This window comes from Telopea speciosissima, chromosome 2 (assembly GCF_018873765.1).
Source record: "Telopea speciosissima isolate NSW1024214 ecotype Mountain lineage chromosome 2, Tspe_v1, whole genome shotgun sequence".
Classification (NCBI taxonomy): domain Eukaryota; kingdom Viridiplantae; phylum Streptophyta; class Magnoliopsida; order Proteales; family Proteaceae; genus Telopea; species Telopea speciosissima.
Genome location: NC_057917.1, coordinates 60,812,853 through 60,832,802, shown reverse-complemented (window position 1 = coordinate 60,832,802; position 19,950 = coordinate 60,812,853). Strand labels below are relative to the sequence as shown.

General features: G+C 38.1%; 2 protein-coding genes and 1 long non-coding RNA gene across 5 annotated transcripts in view; 2 read left to right on the top strand and 1 right to left on the bottom strand.

Annotated features, from left to right (window-relative positions):
* The first annotated feature begins 1,231 nt into the window (after nucleotides 1-1,231).
* On the top strand, nucleotides 1,232-4,189 carry LOC122650065 (brassinosteroid-related acyltransferase 1). The gene is made up of 3 exons (XM_043843362.1): nucleotides 1,232-1,738; nucleotides 1,856-2,311; nucleotides 3,657-4,189. Exons 1-3 carry the CDS (start codon nucleotides 1,292-1,294, stop codon nucleotides 4,152-4,154), a joined length of 1,401 nt encoding a protein of 466 aa, XP_043699297.1. The 5' UTR covers nucleotides 1,232-1,291; the 3' UTR covers nucleotides 4,155-4,189.
* Nucleotides 4,190-4,365: 176 nt separating this feature from the next.
* On the bottom strand, nucleotides 4,366-14,965 carry LOC122650064 (two-component response regulator ARR12-like). 3 transcript variants are annotated; one of them, XR_006331371.1, is made up of 7 exons: nucleotides 14,476-14,965; nucleotides 13,875-14,027; nucleotides 13,069-13,476; nucleotides 12,900-12,976; nucleotides 11,477-12,808; nucleotides 5,393-5,502; nucleotides 4,366-4,741 (listed from the first exon to the last, which is right to left on the bottom strand). XR_006331371.1 is itself a non-coding variant. In XM_043843361.1 (6 exons), exons 1-6 carry the CDS (start codon nucleotides 14,618-14,620, stop codon nucleotides 4,667-4,669), a joined length of 2,190 nt encoding a protein of 729 aa, XP_043699296.1. In that variant the 5' UTR covers nucleotides 14,621-14,965; the 3' UTR covers nucleotides 4,366-4,666. The 3 variants fall into 3 exon arrangements, 1 of the variants encoding a protein (XP_043699296.1); XR_006331372.1 differs by having other exon boundaries at nucleotides 5,393-5,454; XM_043843361.1 differs by lacking the exon at nucleotides 5,393-5,502.
* The window catches only part of LOC122650069, a 14,865-nt gene continuing 5,993 nt past the window's right edge, over nucleotides 11,079-19,950 (top strand). Inside the window, exons 1-2 of the long non-coding RNA XR_006331373.1 lie at nucleotides 11,079-11,213; nucleotides 11,434-11,438. This is a non-coding gene — a long non-coding RNA (uncharacterized LOC122650069). The remainder of the gene's footprint in view (nucleotides 11,214-11,433; nucleotides 11,439-19,950) is intronic.

The window sequence follows — 19,950 nt, the reverse complement described above, 5'->3', positions numbered from 1 at the left end:
TTGGGGTTCCATACAAAAGTAATCGTTCCCTCAACCGCAATCGATTCCACATCGAATGTGAATAGTTTGATGTGACTTAGACACCCTCTCCTTGATGGCTATGGCTAGTTTTTTAAGATGCATTCTACCTTATCCCAACATATTGTACAAAATCTACCCTACCCCACCATAAACTGGTTGGCTTTCTTTCATTTCCCACTGTATTGTGTCTGAATTTTACATAACCCTTCCCTTCTGGTAGACTTTCTGATCTCTCTTGTAATTGGTCTGAACACATAGTGGCTTCTAGAACACACAAGGACATGCACCACCATGTACACCATTAATGAGTGAATATGTGCTTTCTCAAAACAAGAAAGTCAAAAAATGGAAGAGGGGAATACATTCAATTCCTTGACAGAGATCTCTTTTATAAGGATACATGGTACCTGGAGGATGCTCAAAGGAGAATTTAGTTGATAAACTATGTAAGCCTGTGAGGGAAATGGGTGGAGAAGGAGAAAAGGGGAAAAAAAGGATGAAGAAAAGGAGTGTGTGAAGTCCCTGGAAAAGGGTAGGTGTTGCTAAAGGGTGAGACAAGAAAACATGAATTGGGCTTCAGTTGCACGCATGCTCTTCTACAAACCAACACTCTCTGCAACCCCTCCCCTTTTCCCTTTTCACTTTTCTAATCCCTTACAAAAGCTAAAACTCTCTCTCTCTCTCTCTCCTGGGTGTGTTGGGCCAACATGTTTTCTAAATCTGTTTCTGGGTTTTGGTTTGCCATAAAAGATCAGACCCAACTGATCCTGGTCATGCCTAATTGAACCAACTCCAGTAAACTCAATTCCTCATCTTTCCTTTTTTCTTTAACCCAGAAAACACAACCACAACCCCACCTAGTCAGCAATTGTAACAAGCCATCACCAACATTTGCTGCAAAAGAGTGATAATAAAACAAAAGAATCACACTTGAAAGCAGCAACTCTAATTGGGTCCCACATGTTAATAGGTCTACTATTGATTACCCATTCAGTGGGGAGCCAGATAATCTAATCGGCAATTTTTGGGATTTTTTATTATTATTATTTTTTTAAAGTTTTTTCATTAGCAGATATAGTTCCATGCAAGGAACTTGAGATTAGAGAAGCTAATAAATCATTCCCATGTTATAAACATCTTAAACATTTACAATTCATAACGAGACAGAGGTCGGTTCCTAAGAATCAAACCTTTCTGATCTTATATATATATCATACCAAACTTCTCCCCATCTCAACGAAGCTGAAGTGAACAAGAGAGTTGGCAATTCATGGCTACTAATCAAGAAAATAATCAGAAAGTCACCGTGACAAAGACAGTATCTGTTTACCCCAAATCTCTGCACCCTCCAGCACTGCTCAGTCTCTCAAATCTAGATAGACAATGCCCAAAACTTATGTACATGGTCTTGTTCTTCAACCCATCTCGTAGTCAACAACACACATCAGTTCAGTCACTGTTCCAGACCTTGAAAATAGGATTGGAAGAAACTTTGTCAGTCTGGTTCCCAGCTGCTGGGAGGCTTTCCTTTAGTCAAACTGATGGAAAGCTTGACCTTTTGAGTAACAATGCTGGTGCAGTTTTAGTTGAGGCATTCACACAGGTGAAGATCTCAGAGCTTAGAGATCTTCCACAGTACAATGAGTTTTATGAAAATCTGGTTTTCAAGCCTGTTTTCAATGGCAATATCTCTGAACTGCCTCTGGTTGCTGCTCAGGTGAGAAAACTATGAGATTTGGTGTAAATTTATCTTACTGTTCTTATTAACTTTATCAAGTACAATAATCAAAGACCAACAATTTCTCCTTCTTGTTCTTGACATGGGGTTATGTAGGTGACACGATTTGGTTGTGGAGGGTATACGGTGGGTGTCGGTTCAAGCCATGCTTTATTTGATGGACTAGCTACCTTCAATTTCCTTAGTGCATGGGCAACTAAAACTACCATGAGGAGAGCAGATGAAGGATCAGAGCTTTGTGAAGCAGTACATGAGAGAGGTCCCTTGTTGGTTGGTTATCGTCGAGCCCAAAACCAGATCATTAGGTTGAATAACAACCCGAATCCGGTGACAAGTGTTGCAGCCTTCAATCATCTACATCTATTGATAAAACAGGCAACCTCTGAGCCAATGCTTGGAGGGTGCAAGTTCTCTAAGATTGGGGGCTCAACCCAGGAGTCTTATATACTGAGTACCTTTCATGTAGGAAGTGCAATGGTGGAGAGCCTAAAGAGGAAAATTAGCAGCCATGCATGTTCATCTTTTGAGGTGATGGCAGCCCATCTGTGGAAGGTAAAATCCTGAAATCTTTTCTGCATTGAGGGGAAAAGTATCTACAAGTTTGGACACAGCTAAATATATAAACTAAAAGTAAAGCTCATGCATGCTTGATCTCTTTTTTCTCACAAACACAAAGTTATACATGCATACACATACATGAGAAATACTTATTAGTTGAGTAACATTATATTGCCAAATCCATCTTGAATAGTTGTTCATGCACATAATAGGGTGTAGATATCCTCTTTCCATCGTTAAACATAAATATATGAACTTTCAACTAGTGTTTGAATTTGTTAAGCTCTATCTTCATGAAACTAATTGGGTTCCCAGTTCTGCCAGTGGTGTCTGTAAATTAGAGGTCTGCTTTCATTTTCAAAGACAATAATAATTCAATAGCTTTTCTACTTTATGAAGGATGTGGTAGAGAATGTTTGGATTTGTTAGTTGTGTTCCCCCCCCCCCCCACCCCACCAAAAAAAAAAAAAAAAAACTTAGATTCGTGATGCAATTAAGGGGAGCTTAGATCAAAAGCTCAGATAATAGTTAGCCTTCTTAAGTTCCCCACTTGATTTTAAAATTTAAGAATTCTTTTCTTGGAGTTATCACGCTGTGGTTTTATTTTGAAGCATAAAACTTGACCTGGGATCTTGCATAAAATCCCCCCCCCTCCTCTTTAAATCCCTATTTCTTGACCTGGAATATAACAAAACATGGTGTCGATGGAAGGTAAAGGTCCCGAAGACCTGGGATAGGAAAGAAGATTTGCAGATCCAAATACAAGGATCATGAGCTTGATCTCTAGAAGGTATAGTTAGCCTTCTATATTTTTTTAATGTCCAAGAAAAGAGAGAGAGAGAGAGAGAGAGAGAGAGACTTGAATAAGTAGTCATGACTCATGAGACTCGTGACCAAATTATTCTAGAGATAGCTCATAACTCAGGTTAACACAGCCGAAGAGCTCATCTCACACCATGAAGTATAAAATTCTAAGAGTTTAAAGATAGTTGCAGAAACATTATTCAAGCGGAGTTCTCTCTCTCTCTCTCTCTCTCCTCCCCCCACCCCTCCCCTTATTGTGGGAGTAGAGTGTCTAGGTGTTAAGTTGCAATGCACTCGATGGGAGTAACGACTAAGGGTCTACCTGTCCATAAAATTTGGGTCACCGGCCATCTGATTTGCTATATGGAGATTTTTAGAAACGTTTAGATAAGGCCCTAACTGAACCATGTAGAAAATCTTGGCCAATGATATCAAACCCATTAATTGGTGCCTACCTACTCTCTTGTGGTGCATGAACTTCTCATCTATCTGCATCTTTGTTATTGTTTCACATGATCTGCTTCCTAATATTCAGGCTAGAACCAAGGCCTTGGGACTGAGCAAGGGGAGAATGGTGTGCCTACAATTTGCGGTAGATGCAAGGAATAAGATAGTACCCCCACTACCCAGAGGTTTTAGCGGAAACGCTTATGTGCTTGCTTCTGTATGTTGCACAGCAGGAGAACTAGAGGAAGCAAGCTATGATGGAACTATTGAAAAGATAAAGGAAGCAAAGAGATCTGTAAACACTGATTATGTGAATGCTTATATTGAGGCTCTGGAAGCACCACAGGTTACCCTCCCTCCACTGAGGGAGCTAACGATGATTTCTGATTGGACAAGGACACCTTTCCACAAGGTGGATTTTGGACATGGAGAAGCATCTTATGCATCTCCATTGGTCCCTCCTCTTCCTCAGGTTGCATACTTCATGCAGAACCCACATGAAACAAGGGGGATTGATGTGAGGATTGGTTTGCTTCCCCAATACCTGCAAGCTTTTTCTCACTACTTCCTCACTAAACTGCACTAAAATCAAGTACCCAACCATTGGATTTCTTCTTGTTGATAACATGTATCAACTTCTGAGGTTTATTATAACATACATGTCCCTTTTCTATCTTTTCTTGTTCAATATCTAGCAAGAAAAAGACTCTCATCCACCGACTTAGAGTAATAGAGCAACAAATCTACAACCAATTGTATGCTGAGTGAATTTCATTGAAGTAAGACTAAAAAGAATAAGTTTGAAGCATTCACCACTTTATAAATATTAACTTTGTACATGGTTTATAATGGATGGAAATCATCGAACCTTGACAGTTGAAGGGATTCACATGCCAATGTTCCATGTCAGAAAAGAGAACAAGGGACATGGACAGAAAAGAAGAACAGGAAAGTAAAATCCATTGGGAACTAAGAAATAGAATTTATCAACATACAGAAATACATAATAAAGAACACAACATGATGATACAAACTCCCCAAGGAATGCATCTATATTGTTGCGACCCCTTCTTGCTAAAAGGAGTAATTCTCCAAGTTTCAGATACATGTTCTAACAGGGTAAAATTCACATCCAATGTCTCCTCCATCCATTAACTTCGCTTCCTGTTGTTCCTGCATTACAGTAACTCAATCATGTCATCAATCTAATTAATCAGGGGGAAAATGAATGCAACAAAAATAACAGACTGTAATACCCATAAATCCTATAAAAGAACCAGAGATAATTTCAAAATGGATTTTCTGATGCACACATGATGACATGTTACAACCATATTCAATTAAAATAAAAAGAATACATACAATAAGTATGGAATCTATATTTATAGGAGAAGACAACAGGGTTTTAAAGAAATGTACTTAAACCAACTAAAAAGAGGCAAGATGGTTCTGTAGCAGTCCAATTTTCTTTTAGCATGTGTACCCAAAAACATCTACATTTTTACATTTGATTCTACAAGTGTACAAGGTACTTGCACTGAAACCAGTGAAACAGATTCCATCAAGATCCTGAGTTCTAGAATTAAAAGAACTTTGTATGATACTAATTACAGGTATAAGAATGAAACCAGGGCAGATAGTACAACATACAGCATTAGACCTTGTCAACATAGAAAAACAGTTATTGGAAGTACCGGATGATAATTTAAAGTATTGCTGTTTAGTAGAGATAATAACCAAAACAGATAGGGTAAGGCTTAGACAATGGTGAGGTTAGATAATAACACAATCTAATAACAACATAAGGCAGATGTTGAGACTTACTGTAAGGAGGAGGCAGCCATTTGACAGTTCCTGCATCGGAGACAACCTTCAAATCATATTCACTGTCCATAAATAATTCAGAAGCAAACTAATTAATATATAGCTGTTATCAGCACGAAGGGCAGATGAGAATCCATTTTGAGACTCCATCTTTTATCAAATACAAATTCAACTGATTTGAGTTGTATTGACATGTTCTATCCAAAGAATACAGATATCGTTTTTCCCCCTTTTTTGTGTGCATGTTTGTGGAAGAAATGGCTGTTATTAAGCTAAAGGAAGGAGGGAAAAAAGGCCGAAGTATTCCCAAACAAGGAACAAAAGCAGAGATTCTAAAGGGGAAACCGAAAAAGAAGCCCTAGAAGAGGCTATCAGCCCATCCATACTAATGCTTTAATCTTGCAAAAGGTCCGTTGAATAAGATCTCTCACATTCAAATTTGTCTCATAATAAAAATCAGGAGATGTCATCATCTGCTTGTTCTCAAACACTCTATCAACAGATCTTGCTATGTTGAGCTGAGGTCTTATATACAATTGCATCCTTCCTTAATCAATATTACCTATTAATCAATCATATGACCCAACTGTTCCCTGTGAAAATTCCTCTAGAAACCTTCCTTGTAACTCCCTTAACTGATCCCTCTCCTGTGTTTGTTTAATCATATCATATTCTTGAATCCAAACAGGTAATAGTCAGTCAGTTGGTGCACCTAACAGATGTGAGACAGCTCCTATTCATAACAGAACCAAACAGATAAAAGTGCTAAAATTAAAGTGATATTCATGCATTTTCAGATAAACCCCATGCATCCTTATCCTCTACTACTTAGCTTGTAAGGCCAGAACCACTTGTTCTCTCTTAAATAATTTTCTTTTCTTCCCATAAATTAAAAATGACATCTTTATTTAACAAAATAACATAGGGACTAAATAAAGTATAAGACAGGAGATGAGTCCCTCCCCCACTCCACCCCCCCCCCCCAAAAAAAAATAGAATTGTTCCTGGCTAGAGCCCAACACGTCGTTGGCTGATCTTCTAGCCAATTGAGTGACATGTTCAGATTGGAGACCAGTTGATGCAAAGGATATTTGTTGTAATTTGATTAATTAATCATTCTTAATTTTTTTTTTCATTTTTAACTCTCAAGTTCCCATTATTTTGACTCAAAATCTTAACTCCTAAAAAAAGGGTGTACCCAGTGAACGAGGCTCCCGCCACTGCGGGGTCTGGGGAGGGTCATAATGTACGCAGCCTTACCCATGCTTTCACAGAGAGGCTGTTTCCAGACTCGAACCCGTGACCACTTTGTAATGGGCTAAAATATAAAGCCCAAAAATTGGTTTTTGAGGGTGCACGGAAATTATTATTTTATTAGTGGATACCATGTTGGCGATAGTTGGATAGGGTGTAACATATATTTTATTCCCAAGTTGTTAGTCTGAGTTAGTTTAGGAGATTCCTTAGCTTTCTAAGGGTCCTAGTTAGGAAAGTAGATGTTGTATTAGTAGATGAGTCAATCTAGGAGATTTTTTTCTGTTTCTATAAATAAGCAATGTAACCAATCCCACCCCACCTCTCCCCCAAAAAGATTTGGAATTAAAATTGAATTGTTTGTTTGGAAACTTGCGAGCTGGCTCTTCTCTCTCAATCTGGTAAGAGATCTTTCTTTTCCCTCGTCTCTCTCATCTCTCCTTCACGGTTTATATTTCTTTCTCCCTATCTTATCCTAGACTTCTCTCTTTTCCTGTTATATCGATTCATCTTTATATCTGGATTTCCAGATCTGATCCTATTTTATCTCCAATAAGACATCACCACTTCTCTTTAATTCCTATTTTTTCCCTCTTATACATTGGCAGCCCTTACATTTGACCCTCCTTAGACCCTGCTAAACGCAGGAGCCTTGTGCACTGGGTATGGCCTTTTTTTTATCTCCGACTTATCCTGAAAATTATTAACTGAGACCTAGTGGTTATTCTGTTGAAATTTGACAGTTAGATCTGAAATCAGATCAGGCCCACATCTAGCCGTTAGATTGGAATACCCACAGGCCAATCAGATTTGTCAGATCTGATTGATCTGCATCAATAACTCAAAACAGTAACTTACTAAAAGCAGCAGATACCATATTTACTATAAATTGTAAAATAGAATTTACCATATAGTAAAGCTCAGAATTACTATAGTTAGTTTAAAAAAAAATGAATTTAATCGCCCCAGCTTCTCAAGAAATGAGGAAGCCTCATGAAACCATAGTTCAAAAACTCGTCTCGAACAGTCGTCTCGACCAGGTCGAAATTCTTGAGATCTCGAGATCTCGGTGAGTGCTTTTTTTTTTGGTTTCGGAATGAAGTTTCGGTGGGCAAATGGCCATAGTTGGCTCCGAAACTTTAAGGGAAGCTTGTTTTAGGCTTAATAAACATATTTAAATCTTCAAAAAAAAAAAAAAAACCAATTTGATGTTTTGGATTTGCACCCTTGGTTGGCACTTATGGCCGAACACACCGAACCCTTAATGTAATATTGTCTATTCTACACATTGTTTGAATGATATGAGACATAATTGGCAAGTAAAACAAGTAAATTATGCAATAATAGATGAAGACACATAATATTGTATAATTATTTAAGAAATAGTTAAGAACTTTAAGTAAAAACTATAAAGTACAGTAAACAATGCATTTTTTTTTATAGGTAGGCCCCAAGGAGGTTTGAACTCATGACCTCTTAATTATGAGGAGTTGGTCTTTACCAACTGAGCTACCCCCTTGGGGTTGTCAACCATGCATATTAAATAGACATCCAAGTACAAATAGTATTATACTATAACTCTATGAGTACTGAAGAGGTCAAGATTCTTGAAATATTCAAGATTTCTCTGAGATTCTCGAAATATTTGAAATTTCGGTCGAGTTATTCGAAATTGTGCATGTTTTGTGTCTCGTATGTCAATTCATCTCGAGAAGCTCGAGATATTCAAGATCTCGCCAAGATTTCATCGAGTTTTTAAACCATGCATAGAACAAGAACTCGCAGAGATTTCGCTGAGATCTCGGTAATAACTCGCTATATTCAAAAGGTGAGACGAGATGGAAGGCGAAATGGAAAACTACAATGTTTCGTTCGAGATCTCAATTCGACCGAGACTGAACCAAACCCTCCATTAAGTTATGCTTTAAGTCGACTAAGACCAGTCGAGATCTAAGATCGGTGTTCTCGGTTGTCTCGAGTCTCGACTGTGAAGCTCCAAGAAACTTGAAAAAATCGATATTGATCTAAAAAACTTGCCAGATTGCACAGAGATACGTCAACAATCATCGAATTTGCAAAATCTACAACAAATCCAAAGAAGTTTGAAGAAGATTTGAACATTCCAAGGTAAACCATTTTCCCCCAAATCTTAGTGGTTGAGTGTCAATTTAATATATGTTACACAACTTCGGCCAATCTATGACTTGGAGTCCGATCTACAGTTACCACAAAGTGAATGCTTAGATACCTGGGATCAACCATTAACAAAGAGGGTGATATAGAGGATGATGTTTCCCACAAAATTAAAGTAGGATGGTTGAAGAGGAGAGGTGCTTCGGGAGTGTTATATGACAAACGCATGCCTGTTAAGCTTAAGGAGAAATTCTACAGGACATTAATAACACCGGCCATGACTTATGGGGCAGAATGTTGGGCAGTTAAGAAGAGTAATATAGATAAGATGAGTGTAGCAGAGATGAGGATGTTAAGAAAGATGTATGGCAAGACCAGGAGAGATAAAATAAGGAATGATTGTATTAGAACCGAACTGGGAGTTGCACCAATCCAAGAGAAGCTCTGTGAGAGCCGCTTGAGGTGGTGTGGTCATGTACAACGGAGACCTATGGATGCACCGGTAAGAAAGAGTGACCAGATTCAGTTTAACGAAGCTAAAAGAGGTAGGGGCAAGCCTAAATTGACTATTGGAGAAGTGGTAAGAAAGGATATGCATGTAGTAGGGCTCGATCCTAGTATGACCGCAGATAGAGATGTTTGGAGGACAAAGACCCGTGTAGTCGACCCCTTGTAGGGGAATGTTCCTAGGATGTTGCTTTGACTACTGCTTGGACTTGTTCCTTTACTTATTGTCTTTTTTACTTCCTTGTACTCCTCTTACTTCTTTTTACTTCTCTTATTTCTATTACTGTCATAGCCTCTATCGGATCCATGTAGCCAACCCCATTTAGTTGGGATAAGGTTATGATTGTTGTACATTTCTAATGCTTATTTAAGTAATTAAGTTGTTTTACATTAATTATGCTTTGATTGCTTTCTATTACTAACTTATGTAAAGAATAAGGTCTATTAGTAGTTTAGTACGTCGTAGCCTACCAACCTAGGTCCGAAGTCAAACTCCTATTTGGACTTTGATTTTGAAAATTTTAATAGTGCCATTGTGTTTAAATGGTCCAAAATAGGTTTTATACCAAGTTTCATGACCAAACTAGGTCAAAAACCCACTGAAACCATCAAACGAGTTCAAAAAAAAGTGCCCAAGCTCGGCCCAACATGGTTTTTTGGCTGGGCGAAACCAGTACCGAAACCGAATTCTCGAACCATGAGAAGCCTCCAAGATAGTCATCATGTCAAGATACCACCTAAATTGTGCTACAATCACCTCCTACAAACTAGATTTCCCAATACCCAGAGAGCAGCCCCCAGCTAACAGATGATGAAAATGTGCCCAATTTTATACCCATTACCACCTCAATATAACAATCGAGGGTCAGCAACTCGGCATGCAGAAAACTCCAACACAATTAAGTACAGACAACCACATGGTTCAAATAACCATTGGATTTCATAAAGACCAACCCTTCCTGACATCAGTCAGTCTTGTAGAGCTCCCTAGGTGAGACCTTCAGTGCTACTGATTTTATTCCAAACCCTCTAAAGACCCGTTCAGTATTCAAGCATAGTTCCAGTTAGGAATACGTATGGAGCCAGTGTTTAACTTTCTGGTCATCAAATAACTGTAAAATTTATGCTTTTATTTTCTGTTTCCTAGAAATGATAAAGATTTCATTACAAAAAAGGAGAGATCAAATTGGGGAGCTCTGAAAACAAACATCCCCAAAGGAAGGGGGTTCTTGAATCAACAGGCACGTGTCATGTCATATGGGCATAAGTGCAAAGTAACACAGGAAAAAGTTCTTTTGAGTAAAGGAACTCATTTGCCCTCCTTAACCAAAGTTTTCACTAAGGAACTACATGGGATGAAAATGTAGCTCAATGTTAATGTAAGCAAGCAACTAAACATAATTATGATGATTGAAACGCAACCTGTCACATAGGTTCTCATATAAATGAAGCCTCCTTATCACAAATAGCACCAATTACACAATGTTCAGGCACAAAATATGTTGGGTTCTTTGTTGTTTTCCGCTATAAAGCTCCCAATGTTATCCTCATACTGCCCTTCATCTTAATCCTACTGACAGCTCCCTGCCAATTAACAAAAGTTCCAGCATGGCATGCTATAAAGAAGCTCGTATTGCTAGTGCTTTCAGCCCATTTGTTCAATATCCTTTATGTTATAAAAAGGTAAGGTGCTTTCTCAAATGATAATCCAGATGTCCACTATACAGGGTAGCATACACGCATACACGTAGCACCTGACCTATGATGAACTAGGGCACCGTTTTTGTTGGATGGGAAATGGAGGGAGGAGAGTAAACAAAAGAAAAGACAAATTTTCACTTCCCATAAGATGTCTGGATGGACCAAAATCCTGGAAAGTGGATTAATCCCTACTTTCCTAGTGGTATGGGGAGTAAAAACCTTTAAAGTTATTAAATCTTATACTTTCTTAAAGTAGGACAACAAGATTGAACAAATGAAATGTTGCAACTTATTAAAATACTTGAAAATTTATTACCAATAACACATTCCACTACATGCATTTAAGTCAAACTAAAGTAGATGGATTCAATTTACTTCAAAAAGTGTACTACAAGATCAAATATTGCTAGAGTATATTTGGGGAATGTAAAATAAGAAAAGATAAGATCAAGTGAAACACAAACCGAGCTGTACAGCTAGTGAATTTACCTGTTTAATCATTGCAGCCATTAGTTCTTCTAAAGAGCCACAACTATCAGACATGAATCCACTGTGTGGCTTAGTTTGCTCCATTGAGTACTCATCCTTCAGCCCTAATGATGTGTCATTAGCTGACTTCTCCATCATGTTATGCTGCATCAAATATGCACCAGCATTTGATTGGGCAAGCAGAGTAGTATCCACATTTCGGTTGCAGACTGCATTGTTGTGGCCCAAACTCTGGGTTAATTGATTTACAACACCATGGGTAGGGAGAGAAGAGTTGATAGAACTAAAGAGAAGATTTGAGTTGTGGGTGTAATCCTGTTTATGGTCTTCCCATCTTTGCTTTGGAACATTCAAACTCTGGTCTAAATTATTGCCCAAGCCTCCAAAGTTCGAAAATTTTGGACTATCATGCTGAACATTGTTACCAAGCAAGATGCTTGCTTGGCATTGTATATCTCTTCTTGAATCCTGAAGAGGTGCCGGTACTACGCTTGTGGAAGAAATATCAAGTGGGTTGTTCCCAATGTGTGAGCCCATTGGAGAAATAGTGTCCATCAAGTTACTAGGAGCCAAATCAGCATGATTAAAAGGAGCATTCAACGGCAAAGAGTTTGATGAAAATCCATTTAATGGCACAGCACTTTGCCAGTTCTCATTACATCTATTCTGATCAGGCACATGAGAAGATACACCACCGCTAATGCCAAAAGGTTCTGGATTCCGTGGAGCCACACTAACAGAAGATTGATTTCCCAATCCTCTATTTTGTGTCTGTTGTGGGTGTCCTTGTAGCATCAATGGATTATTTGGGACAGTGAGAAAAGAGTTGCTTGAACTACCAATAGTCACTGCCGTTTCTGAGAAGCCCCCGCTGGCTACTTGAAAAACAGTTTGTTCATTGCGACCAGAGAATTCTCCAATTCGGGAAATGCACTTGTTCTGTTGTAGTTGATCAAGTTCCAATGATGTTGGCATCCCTTGCAATAAATTTCCATTTCGATTTCCAGATAAGACAGCAGGCCGGAGCTTCCCCAGATCATTGATGGGGTTGCTAGAGTTTTGGGCTCGACCAAGTTGAATCATTCCAGATGGAGCACGACCCCGAATGCCCAAACCAGCAGGGGTGTTTAACCGACCAAACATTCCAGCAGGTGGGAGAGATGTAAGAGCAGCATTTGTGAGCTGACCTGATCCATTTAAGGTATGAAAATCGCCAAATCCATCCAGTGAACCCATTCGCAGATAGGAGGAATCGTTACCACCTAAAGCAGCAACCATATTAGCTTGCTGACTTGCCACACAACTGATCCTTTTTAGGTAAAGTCTGTATTTCTGCAACCATACACGGTAGAATAAGATTCAAGCAAATAAATATGATAAGGCCATAGTGTAGAGGTGAGCAAGGAAACAGAAGGTCTTATGCCTGAAGGTGGCTCGCCACATTCTCTCGAGTAAGCCCGTCTACATTCATCAGATCTAGAATCCTCTTAGGTACAGCCTCTGCATTGGAAAAGAAAAAGGGGGAAATTAACACATAAGCAGATCCATACAGAAACTAGAATGCATAGCTGAATAAGCAGAAAAGTACTCACTGTCGATTCCCAAATGATTAACTGCAGCTACAAACTTGCGGTGCAGTTCAACAGACCATACAACTCGAGGCTTCTTCTGAGTTGCCGGGTCTGCGTCCTCATTCTCATGTCCATTCTCCTCATAGTCCTCGTCCTCATCTTCATTCTGGTCCTTCCTTTTCCTGTTTTGTTTAGCATTCTTGTCTGCATTTCCTCCTGCAGGACTCAATTGTCCACCTTCACCGGATCCCTGAGTCTTCTCTGGATTGTTGGAATTATTTTGGTCCTTAGAATCAAACTTCCTTCTCCTCAGTACATGTTGCCATATATTCTTGAGCTCCTCAATTCGAACAGGTTTTAGCAAATAGTCAACTGCACCATGGGTAATCCCCTTCATCACGACTTTGGTGTCACTATTTGCCGATAACACTACCATTTCAAAAGAGCAGAAGAAAGAAGTCAAAATCTGTTTGGGTAGTTAGACTTTGCAGGAAATGATGCATTTCTTAGTGTCCCAAGAAACATTAGCAATATAAATTACTCAAATTGAATATTACAGGATTGAAATGAAATATAAAAATAAAAGCTCTTCATTCTGGTTCTGAATTACTCCAAAATTCCATAAGTGAAGGAAGCAAACAACCATGAGGATAACTCCTTGGCAGTTAAATCAGATTTACTTCTTCATGTATTTTACATTTCCGGTATGCTGAAACTACAATTAATATCAAAGCACAAACTTAACCTCCCTTCCACCTCCAAATCCCTGAACACAATCAGCATTCCTAAATCCAAATCAAAAGCCTGAGACAGGGTTTTTGGCTTACTTATGACAGGTAAGTCCATCTCAAGACCAACAAGCTCGAGAAGCTTGAAACCATCCATGTCAGGCATATGAACATCACTGATAACCAGGTCGAACTTGTTTTTATTCTCTCTCAGCATCTGGAGCGCCGTGACTGCTTGGTTGGTCGTAGTAACTGCAAAATTCATAAAACCATGTTGAAAAGAACCCAACTCTGGATAACTTACAGAGACACAAAAACACCTTCCAGCCGAAGGGGATCAAATCTAACGTCATGAAATAATCAAAGACTCATATGAGGCGACAGGAAAAATGATCCTCCATATCCAACAACGAAAAACAAAGAGATCTCCTGACTTTAAAAAGGATAAAAAACATTGAAAAACAATTTCCTCGTTAAGGGAGAAAAAAACGGAGGAGGGGGGTGGGCAAAATCTGCTTGAATGAACTCACGTTTGAACACAACAGTCAATAGGAATCAAATCCGTAGAAACAAGAAGAACCCACTTACAGAACTTAAAAAAGAAACAAAATCTCCTTGAAATCGAAAGAAAAAAAAATGTAAACAGACCATCTACTCTCTTACAATTCAGAAATAAATACTGAAGGAAACAGAAACAAACCATGATACTGGCATCGACGCAGCAGATTATCCAGTAACTTCAGGCATGTGGGATCGTCGTCTACCGCAAGAACACGCATACCCACAGGGAACCGATCTTTGGGTTCATCGTTCCCAGCACTCACAAGCCTTTCCTCGACTGTCATTTTTTTCAGTGATGAACTTCACACTCAAAACAACAAAGCCGAAATGCTTTCAACTCGGAAGAGAAGAACCAAATCACTCTTTTCTCAGTTCTCAGTCACTGAAGCAAACCCACAACAACAAAAGAATGAAAACCCAAAGCGAAAAGAAGCGACAGAGAGACAGGAGAATTAGAATACAGTCCAATCAAGTGGATAATTAAGCCATTGACAGCAAGGAATGTCTCCAGAGAAAGAAAGAAAGAAACAACCACAACTACAACCACCACCACCAGGCCCCCCTACAAAACAAGAAACCAAGAGCAAAGGAAGAAAGATGATTACAATTTCCAATTTCTCTCTCTCTCTCTCTCTCTCTCTCTCTCTCTCTCTCTTTCCTTCCTTTTTTTTGTTTGAAGAAACAGAAGAGAAGAGAAGAGAAGCAGAAAAAACCAACTCAGAAAGTAGTTAAAAATGGTAACAGAAAAGAGAGCTTTTTGAGAGAATATTAATTGTAGATTATGATGAGATATATTGCTATATTTTATCTCATTAATTGTCAATTATTTGATTTAATTATTTGATTAATATAGGCATCACCAGTCATATATATATATATCATATCATATGGCCTCCCTCCCTCCTTCCCATACAGCTCTTCAAGTCCTTTTCCAGTGGGACCTTTTAAACTGCTTCTGAAACTCTGACCTCTTGATTATGACTTTTTAAAATTACTTCTTTTTTTTCCTATTTTACTTTTTATTTTTGTCTTTCTTTGGAATTTGGATGTTACTTAAAAAATGCATATAACCTAGCGAAAAAATGAAAATGGTCAAATGTTCACATTAGAGAGGTACCCAACCTCAAGTCCTCAACAGTCCACATCACTTGGAATCACCTGATTGGGCGTGTGTCAAGATGTGTGTTAGCCAGTCTAGACGGCATCGGGCTCTTCTCCAATGAGAAATCTGCCCATGGAGTACCTGATAAGGCATTCGAAAGTTGGGCAGGCTGGCACACATCCCAACACCACATGCTCAGGGATGTGAGCCAACCAACCTAGTCGTTGAATGCTCATTGGGTACTCCCTGGGTAACGGGCTCATTAGAGACGAGCCGGATCCACCCAGACCTTGAATGTCTCATTAACCACTCATTGGACGATCTTCTCATTGGAGAGGATTCGAATCTTGGGCCAGGGCCCACTAATTTTCTTGATCACCAGTGGTGATTCTTGGATCACACCTATTCTAATCTTGAAATGGAATCATCTAAAATGGCACAGGGACAACTAATGATGATTAAGCCGAAATCTATAGAGAATCATGTAATAAATTTGGGTTTAATTGGAAATGATTTTGTGATATTTGTCGCCCTTCGTTTTTAAGGAAACCATTTATACGGGCTACAGTGAAGTAAAGGCAATATAATTATGGAAAGGGATGAAAAGGGAATAACGATAAGTAAGGATATTTTGTCTGTCATAAATTATTAAAATCAGATGATCTGATTCGTAAATTTTGTAATTTATTTTCTTGCCACGTTTTGATAAATAAGTGGATCAGTACTCTCTGTAAGTCCGTCCATCCGTCCAATAGCTGGGACCCACTACTGAGATTCCCAGGTCCAGAAAGAAATGCAGCTTTGAAACTGGACTTATGGGATTACAAGGAGTAATATTTTGCCACGTGTAAAGAGCTGACAAAATGGGAATATTCGTTTCGGACGATATGGGATATCCAGGCTGTATCGTATCGGGTGTTTTTTTATTTGGCTTTGATGTCAGTGGGGTCAACACGAGAAGTGGCTGATCAGAGAGAGCTCTGTGGTCGAGGGAGAGTGGTGGTAGGAACAGACACGCGTGCGCGTGCTTCATCTCTCATGGACCGTGCAATTTTTAAATGGTTTTTGAAAATGAGAAAAAATGGGAAATTCCAATATACTCCTTGCCCTTTTAGCTCTTTTTGTTTGTTTGTTTCCTCTCTTTTCAAATTTGGACTTTTGATGCTCCTTTTTGTAATATTTTATTTAAATGAAATATGTGTGCCGGCTTTTTGAAGACTTAAAAAAACCGATACTTTTCTGGGTTGGTGTCAGTATTCAGAAGCCCGCTTTGCTTTTGCCTTATTTAGGTTCACTACTAACCCTACAATGAATCCTCTCTATTAATGTGTAAATCTATGTGAAACAATGGGTTGGGACCCATTTTTAATGGGGTCCTTCATTTCAAGTGTCAAAAGTGATCTATGATGAGATTGCCCTCACATGAGTATTCCTCTTCAAGGATTTAGTTTATGACATTGGTATCGGTCACTGTTGATACTGATATTAATACAGATTGATCGTATCGAGTCAGATCGGACGATTTTGCTCTTCAAAATTTTGATACCATTTTTCTTTTTACTAATTTGCACTCTTTGTTTTTTTTTTTTTTTTTAATTATCTAATATTAGTATCCACCATGGTTTTAGTGCACGGTTTCAAATTGGGTATCGGTCACCTTCAAAATCGATATGATATCAACACGTATGGGTTGTATCAAAAAACAGATTTTTTTACCATTTTACCCACTGACGGTATCAACAAGATTTTCCTTAAAAAACAGTTTTTTTTAACTCTTTTCATATCGTTTTCACTAATTTGGTATCCACCCAATGTCAGTATCCACCATCTTCAAAAGCCTCCAGTATCGACTATATTGGGCAATTTGATACCTATTCCTAAATCCATGCTACTATCAAAAGGTTGGGCTCCTCTCCTTGGAGGGCATTGCCCAATGAATGCCTAATGAGGCATCCGACGGCCGGTTTGTGTATTGCATACATCCTAGTGTATGCCCAGACAACCACTGAGATGTGTGCAGCACAACCCAACTGTCTAATGCCTCATTAGGCACTCATTGGGCGATGCCCTCTAAATCAAATCCCTCTTAAAACCATCAGATTGGAACCCAATCATTGTGGGACCCAATCTAAGGCTTTTTAAGTATAGTCCCACAGAATCAGATGAATCTGAGTGGGATCACATGATTGGATTATCTGATATATTTTTGTTTTTCTTGGTGTCAGTTTTGCATGTGTTGCCACGTGTATGGTTTATTTTGGGACTTTTTGTTTTTTTATTTTTGTTTAATTAAGGGGTAATTTTCAGTTACCAAAGGATAAGCTCTGTAATTTTGCAGTTTAAGTAACAGAGAAGATTCCCAATTTTAGAGAATCACACGTTGGTTCCCTAAACTAACTCCACAAATTTAAAGCAAAAGGGAAGTGATTGGTTGTTAGGGAACCTAGTTTACTGGACCTTAGTAGTAGTAGTCTAAAAAGACCAAATCAGTGACACCAAAATTAGTTAAGCTAGAGAATAGAGATACAATACAATATAAACCCACTTTAAGAAAAGAGTTGAATAGACTATTAATAAGAGAGAACCATTTCTCTCTTGCTTTCTTGTTTTTAGACATTGAAGAAGGTGAAAGAAAGCAACTACACATAAAGAAGCTATGCCCTAATGCCCACCCTAATGTTCCACTTTCAATTTCTATTTCAATATTAGGTTACTTGTTTTGCCTCTAATGGTTTGAACCAATAAGAGTTATTCATGATTCAAAAACCTCACTACCCTTAAAAAAAAAAAAAAGAACCAATGTGGGCCATACAAAACCCTAATTGTGTAGGTGTAACAAACCTTTAACAATTTCTTATTATGTAATTACAGCTATAGAACCATTTAACTAAACCCATATAGAATAACAAAAGGGGGAGAGAGAGAGAGAGAGAGAATATTTAGTAGAGGAACCCTATCCACAAGCATTGGAAACAAAACCAACTTTTTAGGGAGAGTTGATGGAGAAAGTGGGTTAATGAGGTTTTAATTAATAAGGGGATTAGCAAATCAACTTACATATGAATGCCCACTCCTTTCCTTTGTGTGTTTATATTTGTGGGGACTCCTTAAGTGGGGGAAAGGAAGAACTATGGCCATGTGGGTTGGAAATTAAACTCTTGGACTTCATGGAGTGTGGAATAGTATTATATTAGATGATGTGATACCTCTTCTTAAATCAATAAGATTAATATTAAACTTTCAGGTTTCAACCCTTTAAAGGATGATAGAGGAACTTTAATCATTTCTTCAAAGTGGGATGCACTTATAATCATATCTTAATCAACTTTCTTAGGCCTCCTCTTCCTCACTTTCTCTTTTCTAATGAAAAAAAATAAATCAGTTCCTCTTTTCATTTCAAGAAAAGTTGAACAAAGATTCCTTTAAAAAAACAAATCAGAAAATGTACTAGAAACACTTTATAACCGGGATTAGCACACCATGATCAACCTCATCAAAATGTGATCACACAAATGTTTATTGAAGGACACACATGGTTCAAGTATACGGAAGCACCCTCTACTATTGGGATCAGAATCAGTTGGAATTTTTTTTAAACCCTATAATTTGAAAGGTATTTTGAAGTTTTTTATTCAATAAACTTGGGGATTTTGCTAGAATGTTTAAGTTTTATTGATTTTCTGCTATTTTACGGAGTGAAAGAAGGAAACAATGGCAAAAAATAAAGTTTCAAAAGAGGGTTTAATAAAACAGATGGAATCGGGAACGGGTGTGCCGTTGATTCCACTTCGAATAAGGCACTTTACCCGATGAAATTCTGATTATTAAACCATGAGGCCACAGCTTACACAAATCTGCCTCTCGACGGATGCATTCATAGTTCAGATATACTGAGATGGGTTATTTAGTTAAATGTTGGTTAAGTTGTAGTCGAAAATATGGCCAGGGTTTTAAGTATCGGTAGGTATCATATCGTATCGGTTTATACGTATTGGTATAGGTATCTATATAATACTTATTTTTAAAATAGATTTTGTATCGACCGATACGAGGTCGTTATAGTTCGATACAAGATTGATACAGTCTGATACATGTAAGATACACTTGATGTGCCTATTTTTAAACCTGCAAAACAGAAACTGAGAGCAACCGAAAGCTTAAGCTTGAAAACTAGTTTTTCTCTTCTGTATGAATTTGGAGGAAATCAGTTAACATTATAAAAAAAAAAAAAAACAACCCTTATCTTCACCATTTCAACAAGTTTTGACAAAAAAATAGTGGTATTTTTTTTTTATTTTTTTTTTTTTTTTTTGTTATGCATCACTAGATTTGGTAAAAACGAATCAAATATTTGCATCACGGCTATACATATTTCCATTTTACAAAATAAGGTGTTTTATGCTTCAAAACTATGTTTTATATGCATCATAAGTACATCCATGCATTTCTTGACCATTTCCATGCATATATCTTTACCATATTTTGCGTTTCTCCGAGACGATAAGATAAGTC

Excerpts from the sequence above, each read along its gene's own strand:
- LOC122650065 (XM_043843362.1), top strand. The coding sequence starts at position 1,292 with ATGGCTACTAATCAAGAAAATAATCAGAAAGTCACCGTGACAAAGACA. Across the intron at positions 1,739-1,855 it reads TGCCTCTGGTTGCTGCTCAG|GTGACACGATTTGGTTGTGG; the intron begins GTGAGAAAACTA and ends GGGGTTATGTAG. Across the intron at positions 2,312-3,656 it reads TGGCAGCCCATCTGTGGAAG|GCTAGAACCAAGGCCTTGGG; the intron begins GTAAAATCCTGA and ends CCTAATATTCAG.
- LOC122650064 (XM_043843361.1), bottom strand. The coding sequence starts at position 14,620 with ATGACAGTCGAGGAAAGGCTTGTGAGTGCTGGGAACGATGAACCCAAA. Across the intron at positions 14,028-14,475 it reads GCGTCGATGCCAGTATCATG|TTACTACGACCAACCAAGCA; the intron begins GTTTGTTTCTGT and ends TGAATTTTGCAG. Across the intron at positions 12,809-12,899 it reads ATGTGGCGAGCCACCTTCAG|AAATACAGACTTTACCTAAA; the intron begins GCATAAGACCTT and ends GTATGGTTGCAG.